The 25,643-nt window shown below is 51.6% G+C and overlaps 2 protein-coding genes across 2 annotated transcripts in view; one reads left to right on the forward strand and one right to left on the reverse strand.

Moving 5' to 3' along the window:
• Nucleotides 1-4,997, forward strand: part of C17H22orf23 (chromosome 17 C22orf23 homolog) — a 34,599-nt gene extending 29,602 nt beyond the window's left edge. Inside the window, 3 exon segments of the mRNA XM_075573704.1 lie at nucleotides 1,343-1,477; nucleotides 1,555-1,655; nucleotides 3,255-4,997. Coding sequence (XP_075429819.1) covers nucleotides 1,343-1,477; nucleotides 1,555-1,655; nucleotides 3,255-3,329 — 311 coding nt within the window. The 3' untranslated portion in view covers nucleotides 3,330-4,997.
• Nucleotides 4,988-25,637, reverse strand: LOC142467821 (MICAL-like protein 1; the record flags this gene model as incomplete). The annotated part of the gene is made up of 11 exons (XM_075573701.1): nucleotides 4,988-7,488; nucleotides 8,248-8,294; nucleotides 16,380-16,494; nucleotides 16,771-16,844; nucleotides 19,104-19,194; nucleotides 21,254-21,380; nucleotides 21,623-21,757; nucleotides 22,366-22,823; nucleotides 23,561-23,907; nucleotides 25,304-25,358; nucleotides 25,448-25,637. Coding segments are annotated over 11 exons (1,782 nt in total), but the record flags the coding sequence as incomplete, so codon positions are not given.
• Nucleotides 25,638-25,643: the final 6 nt, after the last annotated feature.

Raw genomic sequence — 25,643 nt, forward strand, 5'->3', positions numbered from 1 at the left:
AAGAGCGAGCTGTTGAAGTATGTAAGTATTTAGGCTGCGCTTATAGTGCCGGCGACGCGACGTCGCCCGAAAACAAATGCATTGTCGCCGCCGCCTCGTGCGCTTATAGTAAGCGTGACGTGGCGAGGTGATTTTTTGAAGCCGGCAATATTTGATTTTTAAGGGGCTGTCGCCTCATGTGACAGCCCCTGAACCAATCAATGGCCTGGTCGCCCACGCCGCCGCCGCAAAGCGAAATACAACTTTCGCTAGCGGCGACGGGTGACGTCGCGGGCACTATACGCGCAGCCTTAGACATATTTGTATTTACATTGTATACCGTTTAATAAAGGGTTTTTTTTCATGGGATTTTGATTACATCAGGCAGGGGGGCCCGAGAAATTTCATGGATAAAAAGGGGGGCTCGACATAAAAAGTTTGCTCACCCCTGATATAGAGGACCAGAAAGATGCCTTACAGAATCTGTTAGACCCAAGAGTCCATCTGGGGATTCAGGATACCGTCTGTGCGACTTTCCATAGGCGCCTTTATGTAAGAGCAAATTTAAAATATAAAAACATGGAGGATAGGAACTGCCCCAGGGATTCCTGTGCTGGGATCTTGGAGATGATGGAGCACCTCCTCCTGGAGTGCCCCTACGCAGTGGAGATGTGGGAAGGCATGGCCGCCTCATTACGGATGCCAGATTTAAAGTGTCAAAACAATTGTGAAATAGTATGGTGTGTTTAGGGATCACTTGCAGGGTTACAATGATAGCTCAGTGGTGTTAATGAATGCACTTGTGAAATATAGGTTTTGGATCACCCAGTCTTCTCTCCACAGAAAAGGTTCTCGTGCCTGTAACCTGTGCAGTTGAACAGGTTATAGAGCAGATAAAGAAAATAAAGCAAAGATCGTCATACTTCCTCCCAAACCTGGCCCTACTACCACCTTCCACATTACTGTTGGAAGTGCCATCATTCACCCAGAAGCCCAAGCACGTTGCCTAGGGGTCACACTTGACTCCTCTCACATTCAAAACGTATCTAAAACCTGTTGCTTATTCCTCCGCAATATTACAAAGATACGCCCTTTCCTCTGTTGCTCGACTGCTAAAACTCTGACTCAGGCCCTCATTCTCTCCCGTCTTGATTACTGTAACCTCCTGGGAGAGAAGATGGGTGGGTGTTCAGATTTAAGTGTGTAAATATTTTCTGTATACAGCATAAATAAGATGTAAAATTATATATTTTAATTTAAGTTTGTTGCTTTTGTATTGATGTTTGTAAATATATTGTTTTTTTATAAATAAAAAATACCCTACATTAGATATAAATCCAGCACTGAGCCTGTCTCCCCACAGGAGACCTGAACAAGGAGAAGCACAGACTACAGAACATCATGGCCACGGGAAAAGACCTCCCTAAACCACCTCAAGGACCCCCACAGAGACAAGTGGAGGAGCTGGGGGAGGAGGACAGGGACAGGTTTGATGAGTGTAAGTGCCGGGGCAGAGATGCAGGAAGTAGCTGGGGATCGGGGAGTTAACAGATCCATAACTGTACAGTCTCCTAGTGGTCGGGGAAATCCAGGAGAGGTGGCAGTTCTTGGAAGAGATGGAAGCGTTGGGCCGAGGAAAAGAATATCAGAACATGATCAGCACAGAGATCTCACAGGTAACATCTGTTCCAATGGTTACAGCAAAAGCGTCCCCTAACTCAGGGGTGCACCAAACCCCCTCCCCTAACAGGTCTGGTTCCAGCTTCAGAACAGGTGGCTCAATTAGTGTACTGAAGCAGTGATATCCTTAAAACCCAACTTGTTTGGGGGGGGTCTTGAGGACTGGAGTTGAGCACCCCTGCCCTAAATGATAACCAAGCCGTTAGTGATACCTTGTAACCCCTTCCCGAGGGGCCAACACAATACGCTGAACACTTGTAGCAAACTCAGCCTTTTTATTTTTATTATTCAAAAAGGAGCAGTTTCTCCTACTCCATTTAAAAAAAATTACTACAAGGCGGGAACCTCTGGGACCCCTTGAGCCAAACACCACTATTATCAGCCCCAGGGGGGGAGGTGATTCCAATCATGGAGCTTAGTTACAGGGGGGGGGGGGATTGCTTCTTTAAGGCCCCTTGGTCCTGAGTTCTTGGTGTTAAGGAACTGGGGATGATTTCAGCAGATGGGCAGGGATCATTTGATTGCGTAGGGTTCCTCAGGTAAACAGGCGAGGATCCAAAGCAGGTTTGTCAAAAGGTTTCTGTACAGGGTGTCACGCTGTGCTCACCACAAACAAGACGAGACCCCGGTACTGAGATAGGAGTAGTAACAAACACCAGCCACAGGCACGGGGGCCACGCCCGGAGTGTAGGTTTGCCTTGACAGCCGGGTCAGGGATGTAGAGATCAGAGTAGTCTTTATACTTGCCGAGTTCAATGTAGGAGATATCCGGAGCGTAGAAGGTACTTTTGCCGAGATCAGGGGTGGAGAGTGGTCGAGGTACAATGCAAAGTTCAGGATTAGAGAGGAGCGAGGAGTCAGAGAAAGCCAAGATCAGGAGCCAGAGGTTGGAGTAGTCAAAGCAAGCCGGTACGGTGCACAGAAGATCAAACTGGAACAAAGCAACAGGACAGGGACAAGGCAAGAACAGCAAGGGTAAACACAGAGTAACAAGAATCTATGCTCAGCCAATGTGCCCATAACATTGGTGAGCATATATAGGCTGGATCAGCCAGCCCCCATGGTGGGTGGAGCGGGGGCGCGGCCTCCGCGGTAGCTGTGATAGGTCCAGGGCTCAACGAGCAGGTGCAGCTGTTTGTGCAGCTAAAGAATGCTTCTATGAGCAGGTATAGCTGTTTGGCAGCTAGTGGATCTTGACACGGAGCTTGGGGGCGTGGCGCACGTGTCACATGCGAGCTCTGCACGCAGTCAATGCGCGGCATGATCCGAAGGCGGAGCCAGAGTCCGCGGCGTCGTATGACGCCATTTTGGCGCGTGTGCATTCTGCGTGCGTCTGGTAAGGAATGTGGTCCATGGCACCCCCGCATGCGCGGTGGTGCTCGAGAGGATGCGCTGAGCAGCTGTACTTCGGTAATCCTTACACAGGGGGGTTGAGATCAGGGACTGAATTTAGGGACCTGTAGGAGTTTTGGGGATTCTGAAGATTGGGGAAGGTTTCAGGGGAACCCTGTAAAAGGTATTGGGGCATGAGGGTGACGCCGTGTTTCCCCGCTATGCCATGGAGCTTACAGGGTCGTCCTTTTTTCCTCCTACAGAAGCTGCGAGAGATGGAAGTGATTGATAAGCAGAGAAGCGCGGAGCTGAGAGACGCGCTGCAGGGTCAATCTTAAAGAACTCGCCACTGTACAAATCCCCCTGAACAGGACACCTCGCTGTCCCTAACACGGAGCACCCAGTCTCTGTCCGTGCGCTTATTGCTTTATCCTGTGATCGTCGGATGACAACATGGCAGTCGGATACCCTGTCTGTGACGTCTCTTGAATCTGCTGTGTATGCAACTTTGCCTGTTCAATGTGGCCCAGACCCACAGAAGGGTACCAAGCTTTAGCACGCCCCAGCTCCTGTGCATACGAGAGTAATGTTAAAGCTTAGCACCATTTTGTGGATGTGGGTCTGCGTGCGCTGCTCAGATGCACCGTTTGGGTAGAAGTGATGTTGCATAAAAACGTATCACTATCTCCATCACTTTGTATTGGTTCAGGTTTCTAACGCTGGGTAATATACAGGAAGGACAAACATACACCTGCCACAGCAAGTGAAAAAGACCCCTATAGTACCAGCACTCACTCAAACAGTGTATATTATGTGAAAGATAAAACGTAACCTTTAATGGTATATTCTAATAGATAAAATAGGTTGAGACACAAAACACAGACACGACAACACTTATAACAACTAATCACACAACAAATAAAATAAATATTAAACAGAACACTTCCAAACCTTGGTAGTAGGAATGGTGAACAGAGGGACAGTTCGCGTGTGAACTTCTGACAACCTTACCCAGTAGAAATGGTACTAGGGGAGGTAGATCAGACAGGTAGGTGTATAGTGTGTTAGAGCTGGTGTGTAATGATAAAAAAAACCACACACCATATACACCATGCTGTATAGCAACAAAGATTATACGGTGTTAAGCGTATGTTGTACTAAGGTGTATGCTAGACTGTAGCAAGAGCTCTCCTCCCTTCCTCTCCCTCCCTATACCCATCTTCTTTCTCATAGATTTTTAGTAATATACAAGAAGGCAGCGGGCACTCAATACATGTATTTGTTACACGTTAAAGCTCTATGCTCTGACGCGTTTCACCGTCTACTTGGTATCTACCACAGGAACATTTCCAGGACAGTATATGGTGCACCACACAATTGAGTCAAAGTACAGAGAGTAAATGAGAGTGCTTGCTCGATCTACAGTTTATAATATATAGGAACCCCAGGTCAACACCGGGTGAGATGGGGGTAACAGAAATACCCTGAATATGTGGTGTGTTGGTTTAATGCAGCAACCTGATCACTTCATTTACAGTACTGGAACCAGGTGGTCCATTGGAGCTGAACCGAGCAACAGCTCGAGGGGCTCCATGGATCTCGAGATACTTACCAGTGTCTGTGCTCCCTCTAGGGAATTAAAAATGGCCACCAATAGAAAGCTGCGACAATATCCGTTGCAACTTCCTCTTGCGTGGCCATTTAAATGCCATTGCAGAGGCGTTTGACTTCCTCTGAGTGCTCCCTTCTGTGTGATCAGCAGGGGTTTGCATAGGCAGAGCCCCCCTCCACACATCTTTATTGGTTCCCTGATAAGGACAGGGGTATAAGGGTAAAGAAAACACTTGATTGACAATCACCCCCTCATTCAGAGGCCCCTAAGAAATTAAACTGTTTGACTGCGGGATGCAAAGCTTCCAGACAGGATTCTGCCCTTCGAGTCCTAAGCGGGTATAATAAACCAGTCCCTGCACCCCCCATCCAATAAACACAGGAGTTTATCATTACTGCTGCTTTATTTTGTTCTGATACAGAAGGTTTTGTCCAAAAAGTTGCAAACAGTGCAATAATTTAATAATTAAAACATAAACCAGGCAGAGAGCAGGAACACGACGTAGTAGTGTGTGCATAATGTGTAATCGCCGGGCGGCAGAGGGAGGAGGAGGAGAGCGACTCATTAAACCTCTTACAGGCCCGGTTACTCTTTCTTTTTTTTACTGGGTGAGCACGCACCCCACTGAGCCAAACATCACTATTTTCGTCTTTGGAACCCCTCCTCCCTTGGTTCCTGATACATAATGGTGAAGTTGCCAGGTTTAAATCTCCCTCAGAGGAATCAAAATGGCTGCCAAATCTCAGCCCAATAGGAGGCTGAAAAATCAGTTGTGTCTTCCTATTGGACGGCCATTTAAAATCGCCTTTAAAATCCACAAAGTGATACCGGTAACTTCCCCAGTAAGTATCTTCGGAACCTGAGGGGGGAGAGGGGTCGCCAGAGCTGGAAATAGTGCCGGCCATCTCTGGGGGACGCCGCAGTTCCAATTCTGTAAAAACAAAATGGGGGTTAGGCTGGATTGCTCATTTATATGCTGGTTGCATAAACTCTTGATTCTCCTTACTTGATTGAAGAGTTTAACCCATAGTCAGATTAATAAGACAGGGATACACCGCCAAAGTGTCTTTTGGGGCAGAAATGGAACTTGGCGCAGAGATGCCGTAACCTCTAGGACAGCATGGTGGGATGGATTATTTTTATAATAAAGGTGCAGACCCACTGAATACCACCCACCTTTATAATATTCTCACTCCCCTGTACCCCGGGAACCTCTTCTGAGGGCTCTTAAAATAGCAGCCGCTGCGAATTTGCTTCCTCTGCGGGACAACATCTTTAAGGGGCCCATTCCCGCCCCCCCCCCCCCCCCCGGTGAAACGGTCCAGGAACACCTTTGTTCGGTCGGCTCGCTTGGCCAAAGTTAAAACTGTGTTTAACCCTTTCACAGCTAGAGGACCAGCTGCAGGTGCCTCCAGCACAGACAGGGTTAAGAAATACTAAAAAAAAAAACGAAGTGATACACAAACCAATAAGCAGGTGGCCCATATCTTAACCCCTTCTCTGCCACAAGAGCTTTTCACCGGCTCTGCCAGCGCCAACGGGGTTAATAAAAGACAGCGACATGACAAACTAGAAAAAAAGTGATGTGTGCACAACGGCGTTAACCCCCCCTCCTCCACGCAAGGGTTAACATATTAAGCCCATTGCTTTCTGTGCATTACCGTAAAGGGTCCGGCCACTGCCCAACCCACCCAAAGGCGGGCCCAGGGGACTTAAAATGGGGGCGGGCAGAGGGACGGGAATTAAGTTGGCTTCCTGCATCAACACAATAAGTGTACCCCCCCCGAGAAGTACAAATGGGATATTTTTTTGGGGTGGACAGTATAAAAAAAGGTTGTAAACCATTGGGTTAAGCTGGTGATGGTCCCGTTACATACTAGGGATGGGTCAGGCGACAGACGGACAGCGCCAGGCCGGGGACAGGCGGACAGCGCCAGGCCGGGGACAGGCGGACAGCGCCAGGCCGGGGACAGACAGCGCCAGGCCGGGGACAGGCGGACAGCGCCAGGCCGGGGACAGGCGGACAGCGCCAGGCCGAGGACAACCAGGTCAGCACCATCATTGTGAGAGGTCTTCCTGTGCGTCTCCCCAAAGGGCTTCTCTCATTTATATAGAAGCCATTTTGCAGGGGGGGGGGGGGGGGAGGGGTGAGTGTGTGTAAAAATAAAGATTAAAAAACAAACGCTCGGTAAAGGTCCCATACAATTAAAAGGCAGACATGCAGACTAAGCCGGGTTAATCAGATTTCCCACTGACTAATAAGGATCCCCTGAGGGACAGAAAAGTGCAAACTCAAAACCTGGGCGTGCGCGGGGCACATTTACTAAGCAGCGCGCAGTCCCGATTCCCGTGATTGGGACGGCTTAGCTTTGCTTATTGAGCATGGCTCTTATTGCGAGGATGGAAGCCGTTCTCGTGCGTGACGCGGCTAGTGAGAAGGTAATCTGGCTACTCCCACGGGGAGGGCTATAACATAAATCAGCCGGGGGGCCCCTTTTTCACCTGATCGCCGTGTGGTGCGGCCACAGATGGGGGTTCATTCGGGCGATACACCCCCTCCTACTCATTTTAATTTAAGAAGTAGGGCTGCAACAGGTGGGAGATCTCTCCAACATTAGTAGCCTCTCTATTAATTTACCACTTCAGTGGCCAGCAAAGCACAGTATAGAGAGGCCAGGACTCTGCGTGGCACAGGGAGTGAGAGGGCAGGATGGGCATGGAGGGGTATGAGACATGCTCACACTACCTCTTCCCACCCTCCTGCTGCGCTCGGCTCTTGTCCTTGGTGCCTTTGGGTTTGGCCTCTTGTTTGGGTGAAAGGAGTTTGAGGACTTTCATGGGTTTGAACTTTCCTTTCTTCTTCTTGTGAGGATCTGTGTGAAAATCTGCACGAGAAAGAGAGAGGGGAGTGAAGAGGAAGGGGAGAGAGGGGGAGGTGAAGAGGAAGGAGAGAGAGGGGGAGGTGAAGAGGAAGGGGAGAGAGGGGGAGGTGAAGAGGAAGGGGAGAGGGGGAGGTGAAGAGGAAGGGGAGATGGGGAGGTGAAGAGGAAGAGGAGAGAAAGGAAGAGGAGGACCAAGAGAGGGAGGTGAAGAGGAGAGGGAGGTGAAGAGGAAGAGGAGAGAGAGGTGAAGAGGAGAGGGAGGAGAAGAGGAAGAGGAGGGAGGTGAAGAGGAGAGGGAGGTGAAGAGGAAGAGGAGAGGGAAGTGAAGAGGAGAAGGAGGTGAAGAAGAGGAAGAGGAGAGGGAGGTGAAGAAGAGAGAGGGAGATGAAGAGGAAGAGAGAGGGAGGCAAGAGCGGATAAGAGGATAAAAATCAAGAGAGCGGGGTGAATAAATAAATGGAAGAAGAGGGAGCAGTAAAAGGAAGGAGGGCGACACACCGACAGCGAATACAATTAAGATGAGTCAAAAGAAAAGAAAAAAAAAGAAGAACGCAGAAACATAAAAGGGAAGGAGAGAGAGAATGTGCAGACATTGTGCAGAGGAGGGACACCGAGAAACAATGGGAGAGACACGATTATTTCTAACTTGTGATCATGGGACTTATGTGACTCACAGATACTCCCTATAATAACCTAGTGTGCTGAATCCCGACAGTGTGTCACACACTTACACACCCCACTGGGTGCTCATCTCTACGTTACCTTTCTTCTGGATCATGGCTTCGAGCATCTTATCCTCCTCCTCCTCCCTGCAGCGAGAGATGGAGAGAGGAGGACTTAGTAATAAGACGGCACCCCAAACATTGTATCTAATGTTCCAGGTACACACATTAAAAAGCTGCAGTCCTGGAATGATGCGCATGCGCGGCTGGTTGAGGATGGCTGCATAGACACACAGCTCCTCCAACCGCCGGCACAATAAAGCAATTAAACAATAGCAAAACCAGCATTTTTGAGAAAAAAAACATAGCGACGGCTGCCTAAACCCTTCCCAGTTAAGATAATCCACCCCAAAAAAGGATGGCAGCTACAAGACAAAAGACTCGCCGAAAGTCAGATGTCAGGGCCTACTTCACCGGCCAAAGCAAGGCAGGGACTGCAGAGATGTCAGCAGTATCTGACTCAGACTCAGCCCAGGATGCAGAGGGCTCCGGAGCGGCAGCAGAACAAACAAAAGTCATCAAAAAAGAAATATCAAGACTATTAATTGATCTCAAATCTTTCTTCAGAGGAGAGGTGGAGGGGCTCAGACATGATCTGGTACAGATAGGGACGAGGACCAACGACCTGGAGGAGCGTATGGACGTTAGCTCAACTGCCCACAAGGAGACAAACTCCCGGGTACAAGCGCTGGAACAGAGAGTGGCAGAGTTGGAAGCCAGACAAGAGGACGGGGAGAATAGAGATCGAAGAAATAACCTCAGAGTGAGGGGGATCCCAGAAGAAATTCTGGATCCAGAAGCTTTACTCTCCCGCTGGATGGCTTCAATATTACCAGGCAGCCCGGCCTCAGACTTTAGGATGGACAGATGCCATAGGGCCTTACGATCCAGACCCGTGCCCTCCAACCCCCCTAGGGATGTGATCCTCCGGCTCCACTACTTCTCTGTCAAAGAAGAGGTGAGCAGAATAGCCCGTGCCACCCCACACATTACCTTCGAGGGGATTACCCTGTTGATCTTCCAGGATCTGTCCCCGCTGACACTGGCCAGACGGAGAGCTGTGGGGCACATAACTAAGGCCCTAAGGGACAATGAGGTGCGCTACCGTTGGGCATTCCCATTCGCCCTAGTAGCCATCAAAAACGGCAGACCGCAGGTGCTCAAGCACCCCTCAGAAGGGGCAGCCTTCCTTAAAAAACTGGGTGTGCGGGGATCACAGGACAATGGAGCGGAGGGAGCCCAGCAGGGGAAGAGGACGGACTCCCCGACAGGAAAGCAGGGCACCTCTCCCACGCCGGAGAGGAGAATCAGCAAGGAGGGGGGCAGAGGGAAAAGCCCGTAAAGGAGAGACTCTATAAAGTTCAGGAGCTGCAGTTGCGCCCGTTGCGCAGTTTAAACACACCCTGCCACACAGGCTACACCAGACATCCCCCTACCGTGAGATTGCCGAGGTTCCGGAGTTGTCCCGAGTCCAAAGATGACGGCATTCAGCAGATGGCCGCAGCGCATGGGTCCCCAAAATGGCGGTTATGCACCTAATGGTGAGGAAGAAGGACGGAAGGGCGCGAGATTTCCAATGGCGGCGGGGGTTTCGGCGGGAAGATCTGCTCTGCCGGAGGGACCCGCCCAGGGAGCCTCCCCCGATCCAGCCCTCTCGTCTCGGCAGTCCACCGCGGAATGAGATCAACACGCCCACACCGGTGACGTCATGGATCCCGCTATCACGAGAGTTGGAGGAGAGGCGCGGTGAAGAGCCCGGGCGGACGCCAGGATGACGTCAGATACGAGGCGACCGGCTAGGAGTACAGCGATCTCCTCTGGCGGGGGCACGCGAGCTCCTCCGCCGGGGAGGCGATCACAGGACAGGCGGAGTCCCGCAGAAAAGACTCAGCGGTGCAGAAGGAGGTTGCCTGGCCGCTCGAGGAGGGGACATGCACGGGCGGGAGGGGGGAGGGGGGGGGAGGGGGGGGGAAGAGGTAGCACAGGCCCCCATCAGGGACAGGAGACAAAGGGGGGAAGACAGCATAGACAAGCCTAATAGCCATAAACAAAGCAGAGTACAGGGGCAAAGTACCATGTTCTGAGCAAGAATAGCATAGAGTAGATAGCGGACAAAAGAACATGAGTGAGAACAAAGGGGTACTGGAGCGGCGCAAGCGGAGGTCTCCCAGGAGAGATAACAGAAATGCGGCAACGAGGGACCCGGCAGGATCCTAGAGGGAGGGGGAGAGAGGGAGAGCACCCGAGCCCGGAAGCAGGGAAGAATGCATGAGGGGAGGTAGAAACGGTCAGCGGTTAAAAGGGCAGGCAGAGAACAGGGTGAAAAGTTGTAGTTACAGTTTTAGATAAAAGGAAGAGTTCATGATTCGAGCTCAAGGTAGTTAAACGCTTAAGTTTGGATTAATAAGAGTTAATAAAATAGATAGAAGAGAAGTTAGTTGTTAGGTTTTGTAACGCACAGAGCGGCCGGCGGGGAGGGGGGGCAGCCACCACTCTGCCTGCAGGCATGTGCGTCTTCGCCAGGAGGGGGGTCATATCCCACCTACCTGGTTCTGACCCGGAGATCTGTGGCGAGTTCTGGAAGCCACAGAGAGGGACCAAGGGGGAGGAGGGTCCAGGGAGAAAATCTCTCCTCCGGGCATTGAACCCGAGGTCTTCTAAGACCAATACGGTTCTCATGATGTATTTAGGTGTTTTATGTGTGTACTCTTCCCTCATGTTTTTTCCCTTTCCTTCTCCAGTCCCAACAGGCGGTGGGTTGAATAGGCGCTTCCGGAGTCTACACCACAGAGTCCATGAACAGAACATGTCCAGGGTCAGGGGTAAGATCAGACCGGCTTACATTCTAGGTCCACACAGACACTACTACATAAAATGGAGGTAATTTTCATCTCGCAAAACGCCAAAGGGCTCAACAGTCCACGTAAGCGGAGAGTCGCTTTCACTGAATTCAAGAGGAGAGGGGCTGACGTGGTCTTCCTACAGGAGACTCACTTCAGCTCGCGTAATAATCCAAAATTTCTTGACTCTAGCTTTCGTAAGTTCTTTTTAGCATCAGGGGCAGAGAAAAAGAAAGGTGTAGCTATTCTATTCCAAAATCACACCCCCTTCCAGGTTGAAAAGATTAAAAGGGACCCAAAGGGAAGGTATCTGGTGCTGGTCGGGCTCCTTAAACAGGTCAGAATGACATTAGCGTGTATATACGCTCCAAACGAGGGTCAGCTAGACTTCTACAACACATTCTTCCAGAAGCTGCAGGTATGGGCTGAGGGACAAATAATTCTAGGGGGCGACTTTAACACAGTCATGAATGCAAAGGTAGACAGATCTACGTCCCAAAAAAATAATAAGAAAGAAGGGAATAGCTCATTACTGAAAGGCCTTAAACAGACTAGCCTGGTGGACATATGGAGAGAGCAGCACCAGGGAGACCGCAGTTATTCATTCTACTCCCACCCACATGACAGCTACAGTAGGATTGACCACTTCTTTGTATCGGGCAGAATGGTCCCACAAATTTCCGACACAAACATACATGATATTACTTGGTCGGACCATGCATCGGTAGAGCTAAGATGCACCCAATTGAGTAATGCCAGCCCGGGAGCAAACTGGAAGCTAAATGAATCAATAATCAAAATACCGGAGACCCAAAACAAAGTGAAATCTGAAATATCAGAGTATTTCCGGATAAATAGTGGCAGTGTAGAATCCCAATCACTGCTATGGGAGGCTCATAAGGCCACGATTAGGGGGGTTTTAATCGGTATAGCGGCAAATAGGAAAAAGAAAAAGGAAGCCAAATTAGCCCAGCTGTATCACAGGTTACATGAGCTCTCTACTCTACATAACCAGACAGGTAGAGATGTTGATCTGAGGGAGTTGAAGGATGTTAGAATTCAGCTAAACCTCCTCCTTACTTCCCGAGCGGAGAAAGACATGAGTTGGACACAGAGGAAGTTCTATGAGAAAGCTAACAAACCGGACACTATGCTAGCCACCAGACTCCGTAATAGGAAACCAAATTTTAACATTCATTCTATTACGACCGCAGGAGGCCAGAGTTCCTCAAACCCTAAAGTCATAGTAGGGGAGTTTGCGAAATTCTACGAACAGCTGTACAATGGAGAGAAGGTAGTTCACAATGCTAGGACAAGTAGTAATCTACAGAAATTCCTAGCAGACGCAGCCTTGCCACAAGTAAACAGAAAGGAGCGAGAGGCTCTGCAACGAGACTTCACAAGGGAAGAACTAGAGGCGGTTGTAAAAAACTTAAAAGCATCAAAAGCCCCAGGCCCGGATGGGTTCTCCAATCTGTATTACAAAAAATTTATCGGAGTCTTAGCTCCACACATGCTCCAGCTGTTTAATGGAGTATTAGCAGGAGAGCCCTTTCCGGGACAGATGCTCCAGGCGTCAATCTCGGTAATTCATAAAGAGGACAAGGATCCCACTAGCTGCCAAAGTTACCGGCCAATATCATTAATTAACACAGATGTAAAAATCTACGCTAAATTGCTGGCCAATAGATTAAATGTAATCCTGCCGGGGCTCATCCACCCGGATCAAGTTGGCTTCATTAGAGGTAGACAAGCGGCCGACAACACTAGAAGAATTGTTGATATAATAGATTTCATGGGAGCCAACGAGATTCGGGGTGTGGCCCTAAGCTTAGACGCGGAAAAGGCCTTTGACAGGATTGATTGGCCATACCTGGAGTCCACGCTTGGCGCATTTGGGTTTGGAGGCAAATTCCAACAGGCTGTCAAAGCACTATATACGGCACCGTCAGCCAGAGTAGTTCACCAGGGATTCCCCTCGGAACTATTCCCAATTAAAAGTGGGACGAGGCAGGGATGTCCGCTTTCGCCCCTGCTATTCGCCTTATGCATCGAACCACTCGCAGCACAAATCCGGAGTAACGCTGATATCGCTGGGGTACAGATCCATTCGCAGGAGCACAAAGTGGCTCTGTACGCGGATGATATCATTCTAACCCTTGCCAAGCCGCTTATCTCGCTGCCTAATCTGTTCGAGCTTCTAGAGCGTTTTGCCCAGATCTCTGGCTTCAAAATAAATCAAACTAAATCAGAGGCCTTAAGCCTACACCTGCCAAAAGAAATGGAGAAGTTGATAGAACTCAACTTTGAGTTCAGATGGCGTCCATCCGCCATGAAATACCTAGGAGTGCAGATCACAAAAAAGGCGAGCTCCTTATATTCGGCGAACTATCCCAGACTGCTGAGGACTCTCAAAAAAGAGCTGCAGGAATGGAAGGCATATGGTATTTCTTGGTTGGGGAGGATTTATAGTGTCAAGATGAACATCCTTCCCCGAATTCTATACCTGTTCCAAACTCTCCCGGTTGCCGTGGTTAGAGCAGACATCGCAGGGCTCCAAAAGGCTATTTCCCAATTTATTTGGAAAGATAAAAAACCACGAATTAAAGGGAAAATTATGCAAAAATCCAAGGAAGCTGGTGGCCTGGCAGTCCCGAGCGTCTTGTCCTACTATAAAGCGGCACAATTGTGTCAAATCACGCAGTGGCATGGGGACCCGGGGCTCAGGAGGTGGGTGGCACTGGAGAAGGAGGTGTGCGCCCCGCTTGAGCTCAGGGACCTAATCTGGTACCCGAGGACACGGGTGAAGGATAAGCTCATCCCACTATCCTCTGTGCTCAACTCACTCTCGGTCTGGGAGGCTTCTAAAACTAGCTGCTCTCTGACCTCCAAACACACACTGATGGCTCCTTTATTTGGCAATCCGGACTTTGCTCCTGGGCTGACGGAAAAATGCTTCCCGCGCTGGCGGCAATTAGGGATTAGTCGGTTGAAGGACCTGGAGGATAAAAGCAAGATCAAATCTTTTGAACTATTACAGTCAGAAACGGGCGTACCTAACACTGATTTTATGAGGTACCTCCAGGTCCGGGCATTTTATAACGCACACCCGGTGAGACCACCGCTGACCAAATTCGAACAGCTCTGCGTGCGCGGAGCCGACACGCGGGGACTAATCTCTGCGTTGTACAGAGAGGTGGTGAATACTGACTCAGACAGGACAGTCAAACCCAGTTTTATGACACAATGGGAAGAGGATCTCCAGACACAATTAGAGGACGAGGACTGGGCTGCGGTGTTCAAAGCTGCGGCCTCGAGCTCCATATGCACGACATTGAAGGAGAACTCATATAAGGTATTATTAAGGTGGTATCTCACCCCAATCAGATTAGCTAAATTTGTCCGGGGGGCTTCCCCGCTCTGCCCCAGGCGGTGCGGGGAACAGGGGGATCTGGTGCACATGCTGTGGTCTTGCCCAAGATTAGTGCCGGTCTGGACCCAGATCCGCGATTGGCTGCAGAGGATCTTTTTAGGGCTCACAATACAGCTGGACCCGTGGCTATTTTTATTAGGTAAACCTACAAACGAGGTATCTAGATCGGGTAACAAGCTGATAGCACATTTTGCTACCGCTATGAGGTGCGAGACCGCAGCACTGTGGAATCAGAACGCAATTCCGTCTATTGATAAAATTAGAAACAGAATTTGGTTCATTTGTAGAATGGAGAAGTTAACGAGTTTAGTTAACGACTCAGCCGATAAATTTGAGAAAGTATGGTCATTATGGCTTGCCCAGACTGATATTCAGGGGATGAATGAGGCCACAATATGGCTCTGATAGAGATAGATGGGTTCTCCTTGGATGTTGGGTTGGGAGTCGGACGGGACGATCGGACAGTAGGGCTCCCTTCGAGGTACAGTGGTGAAGAGATTCTCCGACTCATGAAATCCTGATGTGTTCCGGATCTGAGCTCCTCTGAGAGGCGAACTGGAGCAGAACAAAGGCAGCATTGGTGAAAGACCCCGGCGAAACGTGGAATCAGCGCTACTACCAGGCCGCTCCCCCCCCCACCCCTACCCCCCCCTCCCCCCTCTTTTTCCTTGTCCTTAGATGTTGTCAGTCTGTCTGCGTCCTGTCCTGTGGTCCCCCCAATGTTCGTCCGTTACTTGTAAAGTTTCCCTGTAAGTTAGGTGTATACCTGATACAATTGACAACATCCTGCATTCCTTGACGTGTATGCACAAAAAACTAATAAAAACAATGTTTAAAAAAAAAAAAAAAAAGCTGCAGTCCTCCCTGATGGCCTCTTATCTTTACATACATAACATACATTTCTTCTCGCCCTTTCTGACACCATTTGTAATTGTTTTCAATCTGTCGCCCTCGTTTAGGAGATAGAAGCGTAACAGATTAGGTGTTCAGGAGGTTAAAATGGAGCTCTCCCCGGAGCCCAGTGCAGGTTATTGGGAATCTCAGAAGCTAGGGGGTAAAATACTAAGATTATACGGGTTAAACTCGGGCTTCTGGAGGGGGGATTGCTGCTTTAATAATAACAGGAAGTCTCCACGTTGTCCGCCTGCGATGTCATTCATTGCACAGGAAGTTCCAGATAGCACGGTCACGTCCCGGCAGCTCTGCGTGGAGGGCGGGAGGATATCATGCTACTAAATGACCTAGCGGCAGAGATAGATCTAACATTGGGGGTACATCACTGCTAAAGGAACGCAAAGAACATTTTATATGCCCCGTCCCCGCCAAAAATGACCGGAATCGGACATCTGGTCGCGGCTGTCTCACCGCAAGTCTCTGCTGGCGTTCGGCCGCTGGGGGACCCTCCGCCACTGGATGCTTCGGCAAGGTCAGTTCATTTAGGGGTTAATTTAGCTATTGGTTGTTCAGGGTGAGGGCTTGAGATTTTTAGGGTGAGGGGGCTTAAAGTTTTTAGGGTAGCGTTAGTATTAGGGATTTTAGGGTACGGGGTAAGGTTAGGGGCTTACCTTGGCGACGAGGTAAGTGGGGGCTAAACGCCCGCAGAGATTTGGTCGCTGCAAAACAGCCGCAACCCAATGTCCAAGACCGATGAATGACATCATAGGAAGGAAAGCGTCGGCCGGCGGGGAGATGCAGAACACCGAATATGGCGGTACACGGAGGGACACCGCGACATTACTTTGGTTATTGGAATGATATTTAGTCATGCCTTGGTATGTTATATAATAATATAAATAATTATATTAAACACACATGGTTATTAGCAGACATGATAGGATGAAAGCTGATCCTATCTGGGGAGTAACCGTTCTTTAATAAGGAAGGGGGCAGGTGCTATACCTCTGTCTGTCCTCATCCAAGCACTTGACAATGGTATTTCTCTGCTCGATGAGGGTCACCAGCTCCTGCATCAGCACCTGTTCCCTCTCCTTGTCTTCCTCTAACCAGTCCTTCTCTGTGTGTCAAGACAGATTGCGGGGTCAGGTGGGGGAAGGGTAGGACAGGTACCCCAAGGGCAGGGGTTGGATCCCAGCTAGCGGCAAAAAGAGGGGGCAGAGCAACCGACAAACCCCCTGGTGTGGAGAGACCATGGTAACTACCCAAAAGACTTAATATGCAGGTAGTTATCCACCTGCCAGATAAGCAGGAGCCCCCTTACTCATAGCCTACAGGAGAGGAGGGTCCCAGAACCGCGCAATGAGCCTACAGAGGGGATTAACCGTGGACTCACCCGGCTTGTTTAGAAGGCAGCGGAGTTCGTACTCTACATCAGCCTGGCGCTGCTCAAGACTCTGCTGCTTGGAACTGGTGGCACAGAAATAGAGTGTGGGGAGTAAGTGTGCGCGTCTGGTGGAAAGTCTCCCGATCAGTGTGCGCGTCTGGTGGAAAGTCTCCCGATCAGTGTGCGCGTCTGGTGGAAAGTCTCCCGATCAGTGTGCGCGTCTGGTGGAAAGTCTCCCGATCAGTCTGCGCGTCTGGTGGAAAGTCTCCCGATCAGTCTGCGCGTCTGGTGGAAAGTCTCCCGATCAGTGTGCGCGTCTGGTGGAAAGTCTCCTGATCAGTGTGCGCGTCTGGTGGAAAGTCTCCCGATCAGTGTGCGCGTCTGGTGGAAAGTCTCCCGATCAGTGTGCGCGTCTGGTGGAAAGTCTCCCGATCAGTGTGCGCGTCTGGTGGAAAGTCTCCCGATCAGTGTGCGCGTCTGGTGGAAAGTCTCCCGATCAGTATGCGCGTCTGGTGGAAAGTCTCCCGATCAGTGTGCACGTCTGGTGGCCGAGTCCCCTGGTCAGTGTGCGCGTCTGGCGGCCAAGCCCCCCCGATCAGTGTGCGCGTCTGGCGGCCGAGCCTCCCGATCAGTGTGCGCGTCTGGCGGCCGAGTCTCCCGATCAGTGTGCGCATCTGGCGGCCGAGTTCCCCGGTCAGTGTGCGCGTCTGGCGGCCAAGCCCCCCCGATCAGTGTGCGTCTGGCGGCCAAGCCCCCCCGATCAGTGTGCGTCTGGCGGCCGAGCCTCCCGGTCAGTGTGCGCGTCTGGTGGAAAGTCTCCCGATCAGTGTGTGCGTCTGGTGGAAAGTCTCCCGATCAGTGTGCGTATCTGGTGGAAAGTCTCCCGATCAGTGTGCGCGTCTGGCGGCCGAGTCTCCCGATCAGTGTGCGCGTCTGGCGGCCGAGTCCCCTGGTCAGTGTGCGCGTCTGGCGGCCAAGCCCCCCCGATCAGTGTGCGCGTCTGGCGGCCGAGCCTCCCGATCAGTGTGCGCGTCTGGCGGCCGAGTCTCCCGATCAGTGTGCGAATCTGGCGGCCGAGTCCCCCGGTCAGTGTGCGCGTCTGGTGGCCAAGCCCCCCCGATCAGTGTGCGTCTGGCGGCCGGGCCTCCCGATCAGTGTGCGCGGCCAGGGGCCGAGTCCCCCGGTCAGTGTGCGATGCCGGCGGCCGAGTCCCCCGGTCAGTGTGCGCGTCCGGCGGCCGAGTCCCCCGGTCATTGTGCGCGTCTGACGGCCGAGTCCCCCGGTCACCTTTAAGACCCACCTTAAGACACACTTGCTTAAAGAAGCATATGAATAGCACTGTGGATATTACTGGACACATGTTACATAAAGCTTGGCCCCCTGCAGACGCACTTACCAGAACTCCCTCCTACTGTCTCTGTACGTTCTCCCTACCTACCAATTAGACTGTAAGCTCCTCGGGGCAGGGACTCCTCTTCCTTAATGTTACTTTTATGTCTAAAGCACTTATCCCCATGCTCTGTTATTTATATTATCTGTTATTTATTCGATTACCACATGTATTACTACTGTGAAGCGCTATGTACATTAATGGCGCTATATAAATAAAGACATACAATACAATACAGTGTGCGTGTCTGACGGCCGAGTCCCCCGATCAGTGTGCGTGATACCCGAGTCCCCCAGCGTGTGTCCCCCCAGTGTGCGTGTCTGGCGGCCGAGTCCCCCGATCAGTGTGCGTGTCCGGCGGCCGAGTCCCCCGATAAGTGTGCGTGTCCGGCAGCCGAGTCCCCCGATCAGTGTGCGTGATACCCGAGTCCCCCGATCAGTGTGCGTGATACCCGAGCCCCCCGATCAGTGTGCGTGATACCCGAGCCCCCCGATCAGTGTGCGTGATACCCGAGTCCCCCGATCAGTGTGCGTGATACCCGAGCCCCCCGATCAGTGTGCGTGATACCCAAGTCCCCCGATCAGTGTGCGTGATACCCGAGTCCCCCGATCAGTGTGCGTGATACCCGAGTCCCCCGGTCAGTGTGCGTGATACCCGAGTCCCCCGGTCAGTGTGCATGTCCGGTGTCCGAGTCCCCCGGTGAGTGTGCGTGATACCCGAGTCCCCCGGTCAGTGTGCATGTCCAGTGTCCGAGTCCCCCGATCAGTGTGCGTGATACCCGATTCCCCTATTTAATATGAGGTGAAGTTGTCTTCCCCATACACAGGAAGATTGTGATCCAATCATTAGGTTGTGGCTACAGGAAAGCCAACTTTACAGCATATTCATACTGAATCCTGAGAGAGTGAGCAGAGGGGAATCCGAGGGGGGCGTGTGTGAGGGGAATACTCACGTGTACACGAGCTCCGACTCCCTCCGCACCAGCGTGTGCTTCTCCTGTATCAGCTTGAACCAATCCACCAGCAGACTGTCCTCCTCACTCTCTGCACAGACACACTCACATCTTACACTGTACCCCTCCTCCCTCTGCACACTCACATCTTACACTGTACCCCGCCTCAGACACATCTTACACTGTACCCCTCCTCCCTCTGCAGACACATCTTACACTGTACCCCTCCTCCCTCTGCACAGACACATATTACACTGTAACCCTCCTCCCTCTGCACAGACACATTACACTGTACCCCTCCTCCCTCTGCACAGACACACATTACACTGTACCCCTCCTCCCTCTGCACACTCACATCTTACACTGTACCCCGCCTCAGACACATCTTACACTGTACCCCTCCTCCCTCTGCAGACACATCTTACACTGTACCCCTCCTCCCTCTGCACAGACACATATTACACTGTAACCCTCCTCCCTCTGCACAGACACATTACACTGTACCCCTCCTCCCTCTGCACACTCACATCTTACACTGTACCCCTCCTCCCTCTGCACACTCACATCTTACACTGTCCCCTTCCTCCCTCTGCACAGACACATATTACACTGTACCCCTCCTCCCTCTACACAGTCACATATTACACTGTACCCCTCCTCCCTCTGCACAGACACATATTACACTGTACCCCTCCTCCCTCTGCACAGACACATCTTACACTGTACCCCTCCTCCCTCTGCACAGACACATATTACACTGTACCCCTCCTCCCTCTGCACAGACACATCTTACACTGTACCCCTCCTCCATCTGCAGACATATTACACTGTACCCCTCCTCCCTCTGCACAGACACATATTACACTGTACCCCTCCTCCCTCTGCAGACACATCTTACACTGTACCCCTCCTCCCTCTGCACAGACACATATTACACTGTACCCCTCCTCCCTCTGCACAGACACATCTTACACTGTACCCCTCCTCCCTCTGCAGACATCTTACACTGTACCCCTCCTCCCTCTGCACAGACACATCTTACACTGTACCCCTCCTCCCTCTGCACAGACACATATTACACTGTACCCCTCCTCCCTCTGCAGACATATTACACTGTACCCCTCCTCCCTCTGCACAGACACATATTACACTGTACCCCTCCTCCCTCTGCACAGACACATATTACACTGTACCCCTCCTCCCTCTGCACAGACACACATTACACTGTACCCCTCCTCCCTCTGCAGACATCTTACACTGTACCCCTCCTCCCTCTGCAGACATCTTACACTGTACCCCTCCTCCCTCTGCACAGACACATATTACACTGTACCCCTCCTCCCTCTGCACAGACACATATTACACTGTACCCCTCCTCCCTCTGCAGACATCTTACACTGTACCCCTCCTCCCTCTGCACAGACACATATTACACTGTACCCCTCCTCCCTCTGCACAGACATATTACACTGTACCCCTCCTCCCTCTGCACAGACACATATTACACTGTACCCCCTCCTCCCTCTGCACAGACATCTTACACTGTACCCCTCCTCCCTCTGCACAGACACATCTTACACTGTACCCCTCCTCACTCTGCACAGACACATCTTACACTGTACCCCTCCTCCCTCTGCACAGACACATATGACACTGTACCCCTCCTCCCTCTGCACAGACACATCTTACACTGTACCCCTCCTCCCTCTGCAGACACATATTACACTGTACCCCTCCTCCCTCTGCAGACACATATTACACTGTACCCCTCCTCCCTCTGCACACACTCACATATTACACTGTACCCCTCCTCCCTCTGCAGACATCTTACACTGTACCCCTCCTCCCTCTGCAACACATATTACACTGTACCCCTCCTCCCTCTGCACAGACACATATTACACTGTAACCCTCCTCCCTCTGCACACACTCACATATTACACTGTACCCCTCCTCCCTCTGCAGACATTCACATCTTACACTGTACCCCTCCTCCCTCTGCAGACACTCACATCTTACCCTCTCTCTCACCTCCCTCCCCTCCCGGCCTTCAGCATCCTCCAAGACAGCCACACAGCTTATCCCTCCCCCTCCTCCCTTTCCCCGCTCTCGCCCCAGGCGCGCCTCACTTCTCCCTCTCCCCCCCTCACCGTTTTCCAGCCTGCGCAGCCTGTGCTCCAGCTCCACTCCGCGCCGCTCAAGGTCGTCCAGACGCAGCTCGATCGACTCCATCTCGTCCTGAATCAAATCCTCTGGGATGTATTCATCGGTCTGAACCTGCCGGGAGCGGGGGGGGGGGAGGGGGCAGAAATGGTGCATCAGCAGAATACCAGTGTACTTGGGCCTGTGATGGGTGACGCAGGTTATTCCAGCCCTTGTTAGCATTGCGTCACACAGAGTTATGCCAGAGGCTTCGGGGTCCGTGCTGTGGTACTGTGTACATTTATATAACATTGGGGGAAAGCAGTTCCGCACGTGCTGTGTACACCAGCGGCTCGTCACGACTCACTCCGCCTCACCTTGCGCTTGATGAGGGGAAAGCCATGTCCCGGTGCGGGGGGCCGGGCCGGTTTGGGTCCTTTCTTGCTTTTGTGGCTGGCGTTGGAGGTGACGGGGGAAGCCTTCCTGTTAAAGGGGTTCTCCTTGCATGACGACTGCAAAAGGAGGAGGGGGAAAGGGGTGAGCGTTAGGAGTACACGGGGAGCAGCCTGCAGGCGGCGTGTGCTAGGGGTGCCATTATAACCAGTATGTACCACACTATGCCCCAGCATGCTTTGTTACCACAACAATAACATGTGTATATTTAGATTGTAAGCTCTTCGGAGCAGGGACTCCTTTTCATATTGTTTTATGTCTGAAGCGCTTATTTCCCATTATGTTTTATATTATGTCCCTTATAATACTGCTGTGAAGTGCTGTGTACCTGGATAACGCTATACAAATAAAGATATACAGACATGCATCATCAGTGTATCTCACACTGCCCCCACAGGCTGTGTGCGTTACTGCAGCAATAAGAGCTGTCATTATGAATGTGCAGCTCAGGTCTGCCCCCACAGGCTGTGTGCGTTACTGCAGCAATAAGAGCTGTCATTATGAATGTGCAGCTCAGGTCTGCCCCCGACAGGCTGTGTGTGTTACTGTAGCTATAGCAGATGTATTATGAATATGCTACTGCACCAATAACACCTATCTTTGTATATTCAACGGTGTGCCACCTGCAGGCTATGACCAGCTGCTCTAACCCTAGATGGAGGCTCACCTTGGCCTGCTGTTTGGCCTCTGGAGAAGGCGTTGTGGCCTCCGTTTGCTCTGTGTCAGGGCTGGAGACAGCAGGAGGTTGTGGAGCTGGCCGGCTGGGACTATCCCCGAGGCTCCCACAGGAGGAGCTCCGCCTCCCTGGGGAGGGGCTTTCCTGAGCCGCGCTAGGAGTGGCCAGATCGCTGGCGGAGGAGAAGCTGGTGTTGGTGGATAGGTTGGCGGGAGCTGGGCCGTCATTGGACGAGAGGCTGAGGTAGGCGGGGCTCCCCACATCCGGGGGCCCGGGTGGGGTGGGGGAGTGGATGGTGGGCTCCGAGGAGCTCTTGGGGACATTATCAGGCTCTTGGCCCCTGGAGGAGCTGTCAGATGGGAGGCTCTCTGTGCTGAGTGCCGGGGAGGGGCTGCCCGAAGGGGGCTCAGAGTGAGAGAGACGTGAGGTCAGGAGGCCGGAGTGACGAGCTGGAGACAGAGAGAGAAGGGGAGAGGTAGAAGGAGGGGGTCAATTACTCTGAAGAAATGGAGGTCAACACAGTATGAGGTGTCTGAAAGCAAAGAGGCTTCCAGGAAACATGAGAGAGAAAAAGAGAAAGAGAGAAAAGAGAAGAGAGAGAGAGAGAAGAGGAGAAGAGAGAGAACAGTGCAGTATGAGGTGTCTGAAAGCAGAGAGACATCCAGGTAAACAGACCACCAATGAGATGGGCAATTGAGATAAGAGACCAACAGACAAGATGAAAGAACACCAGACAAGACGGCCAAGAGACAACAAACGAGGAGTGAGGGAGACAGGGCGAGAGGGCGAGACAACATTGGCCAACAGAGAGGCCCAGTACACAAGACAGATAGCGGATTGCAAGCACAGCCAGCTAGGCTCAGAGAAAGCAAGACAGTCAGCTAAGGGACAACCAGGATAAGAAACAGCCAGAAAGTCAATCAGTTCAAGAGACAGCCAGCTGGACTGAAATACCTCCAGACATGTAGGCAAGAGACAGCCAGCCACGCTGAGAGTCCGTTAAACAGGTATCCAAGAGACACACAGCCACGCTGAGAGAATGTTAAACAAGTAGCCAGGAGATAGGCAGCCACGCCGAGAGACAGTTGAGCAAAACGGAGACCGCTACACAGGTAGCCAAGAGACAGCAAGTCAGACAGGAAGGTGATCATGCTGGAGACAGCATGCACAAGCGGTGCTCTCTCACCCAAGGGGGATGCGTTGGGGGCTTTAGGCGCAGGGCGTTTGCGGGTCTTGGGGCTGCTGGTTGGGGTGATTCTATACCATGGGTGGCTCGGTTTTAGAGAGTTCTGATCTTCCCCCTCCTCTTCCTCCGCCTCCTCTTCAAAGGGGTTGTAGGGTTTGAGTTGGGGCTTTGATGGGGGGCTCTGCTTCTCTGGGTCCTCCGTGGAGTTGGGAGGCTTCTCTACCCCATCTTCCTGCTTCTGCCCGGTGGGGGATGGAGGTGGAGGAGGGGCTGCTCTCCTTTTGGACTCTGCTGCAGGGACCAGGGACATCCAAGGGGGATCCTTTGGCCGCTTCTCGCCCTCCTCCCTGGAATAGAACAGTGGAAGAGAGGTGAAAAAGGAGAGGAGTCAAGTAGAGAGACTGACAAAGAGGAAAGGGAGCAGATGACCAGAAAGGAACATTATAAAGAGAATTAGCATTAAGATCATAATTGTATCTCATGGTAACAGCCATTGATTTACTGTGGCTCAAATTCCTAGTGTCACTCTATACCTCAGTCATATTCTTTGGGGAAGAGCTTATGTCCGGGACACATCCCACACAAGTCCCACCCAACCCTTCCAGTCTTATAGATTCTCCAGTTGGACTCAAGATGGAGCGACACACAAAAGGCGAGTCTTCTAATCTCTCCCGATCTGTGGGATGCCCCACACAGCCCATCTCCCACCAGCAGCTGCTGGCCCTCAAAGGGGTGGAAGGTCCAGCCAACGGTTCCGTTCACTTACGGGACATTCGTCAGGGAAACCAGACACAAAGACTTGTGACCAGGATGGTGATGTTTACTCCTAAAGAGTCGGTCCCACGTCAAAAATAAATAAATGTTAACAACTTGTTTGTGCCCTCGGCTTCCTTAGAAAGAACGAATCCCCCTTACGGTTTACATATTTATACCCTGTTAATATAGGTTTTTCCCTTTTCTCAGTGTCCGCCGAGTCCAAGCATATCGGTAACGGCTGGAAACATGGATTCACCTCTAGTTTTGGAGGACGGAGTCTGATCCTCAGAAGATATAGTTGATAAAGATTATTAAAACCCTCCCCAAGCTTTTGTTTTCCACGAAAAATTTAAATATCGAAAAAAAAAATTATTTAAAAATATTCATATACTGTATTTGTCAATTTTTTTTTCTATTTCATTATTTTTTTTTTTACAAAAAAGGTGTTAAAAATAAATAAATAGGCTGCAATAACCAACTAGCATCGAATGGGTTAATCCAGCCGCTTGCACGAAGATGTAATGGCGGCCTCGGACGTGCGGGGAATACGCGCAATGTAAGCTGGGAACCTGTTCTCTACTCTTGCTGTTCTCCCTTTATATTCCTCAGGCCTTGTGCCTGTCCTGTTTCTGACTCCCAATGCTGGGAGACCCTTAAGATCTTGCTCTGGCTGTTCCACTACAACCTTATTCATCCCAACGATGTGCAGGCGCCTGTGAAATCGTCCTTCTCACGCCTTCCTTCTAGGCGCCTCCCCCGTCAGGGGGCGAGATCCGGACACGGGGAAAGTAGGTTGCCACTTTCGGGATCGTCCGAATAGCCAGGCCGATGGGAGAAACAGATGGGCTCCCCGCCCCCACCCTAAAGAGGCTCTCCACTGATTAACTTAGGGCCCTGGATTACGTGTCCTGGGGCCCTGGTGACGAGGCCGGCCAGGGTGTATATGGGTCAGTGGGGATGTTTAGATACTGGGTCTCAGGCACTCACCTCTCGGAGGACATTGGTCGGCCTCTGGGTTTGGGGACGGGTGGCGCCTCTGCCCCTGTATGGTGCAAGAGGGGGGACATGTTAGTGTCAGCTTCGGCATGGCCGCTCTCTCCTCCGCTTCCCTCCCTCCTTTTATCACCTCACCGTTGGTCAGCGTTGTTGGTCTTGCCGGGCTGTGTCCTGCTGCCGCCCGTGAGCGTGGCAGGGGCAGCGGTGCCACGTCGCTGGTCCTCCTTGGTGCCGGCACTGGCCGGGTGTCCGGCGTGGTCTCCGCTTCCGCCACGTTCTGGGGTTTGTTGGGGAGCGGGGGCTTTGGCGGAGTGCGGGGTTTGGGAGGTGG

This window comes from Ascaphus truei, chromosome 17, assembly GCF_040206685.1.
Source record: "Ascaphus truei isolate aAscTru1 chromosome 17, aAscTru1.hap1, whole genome shotgun sequence".
Lineage (NCBI taxonomy): Eukaryota > Metazoa > Chordata > Amphibia > Anura > Ascaphidae > Ascaphus > Ascaphus truei.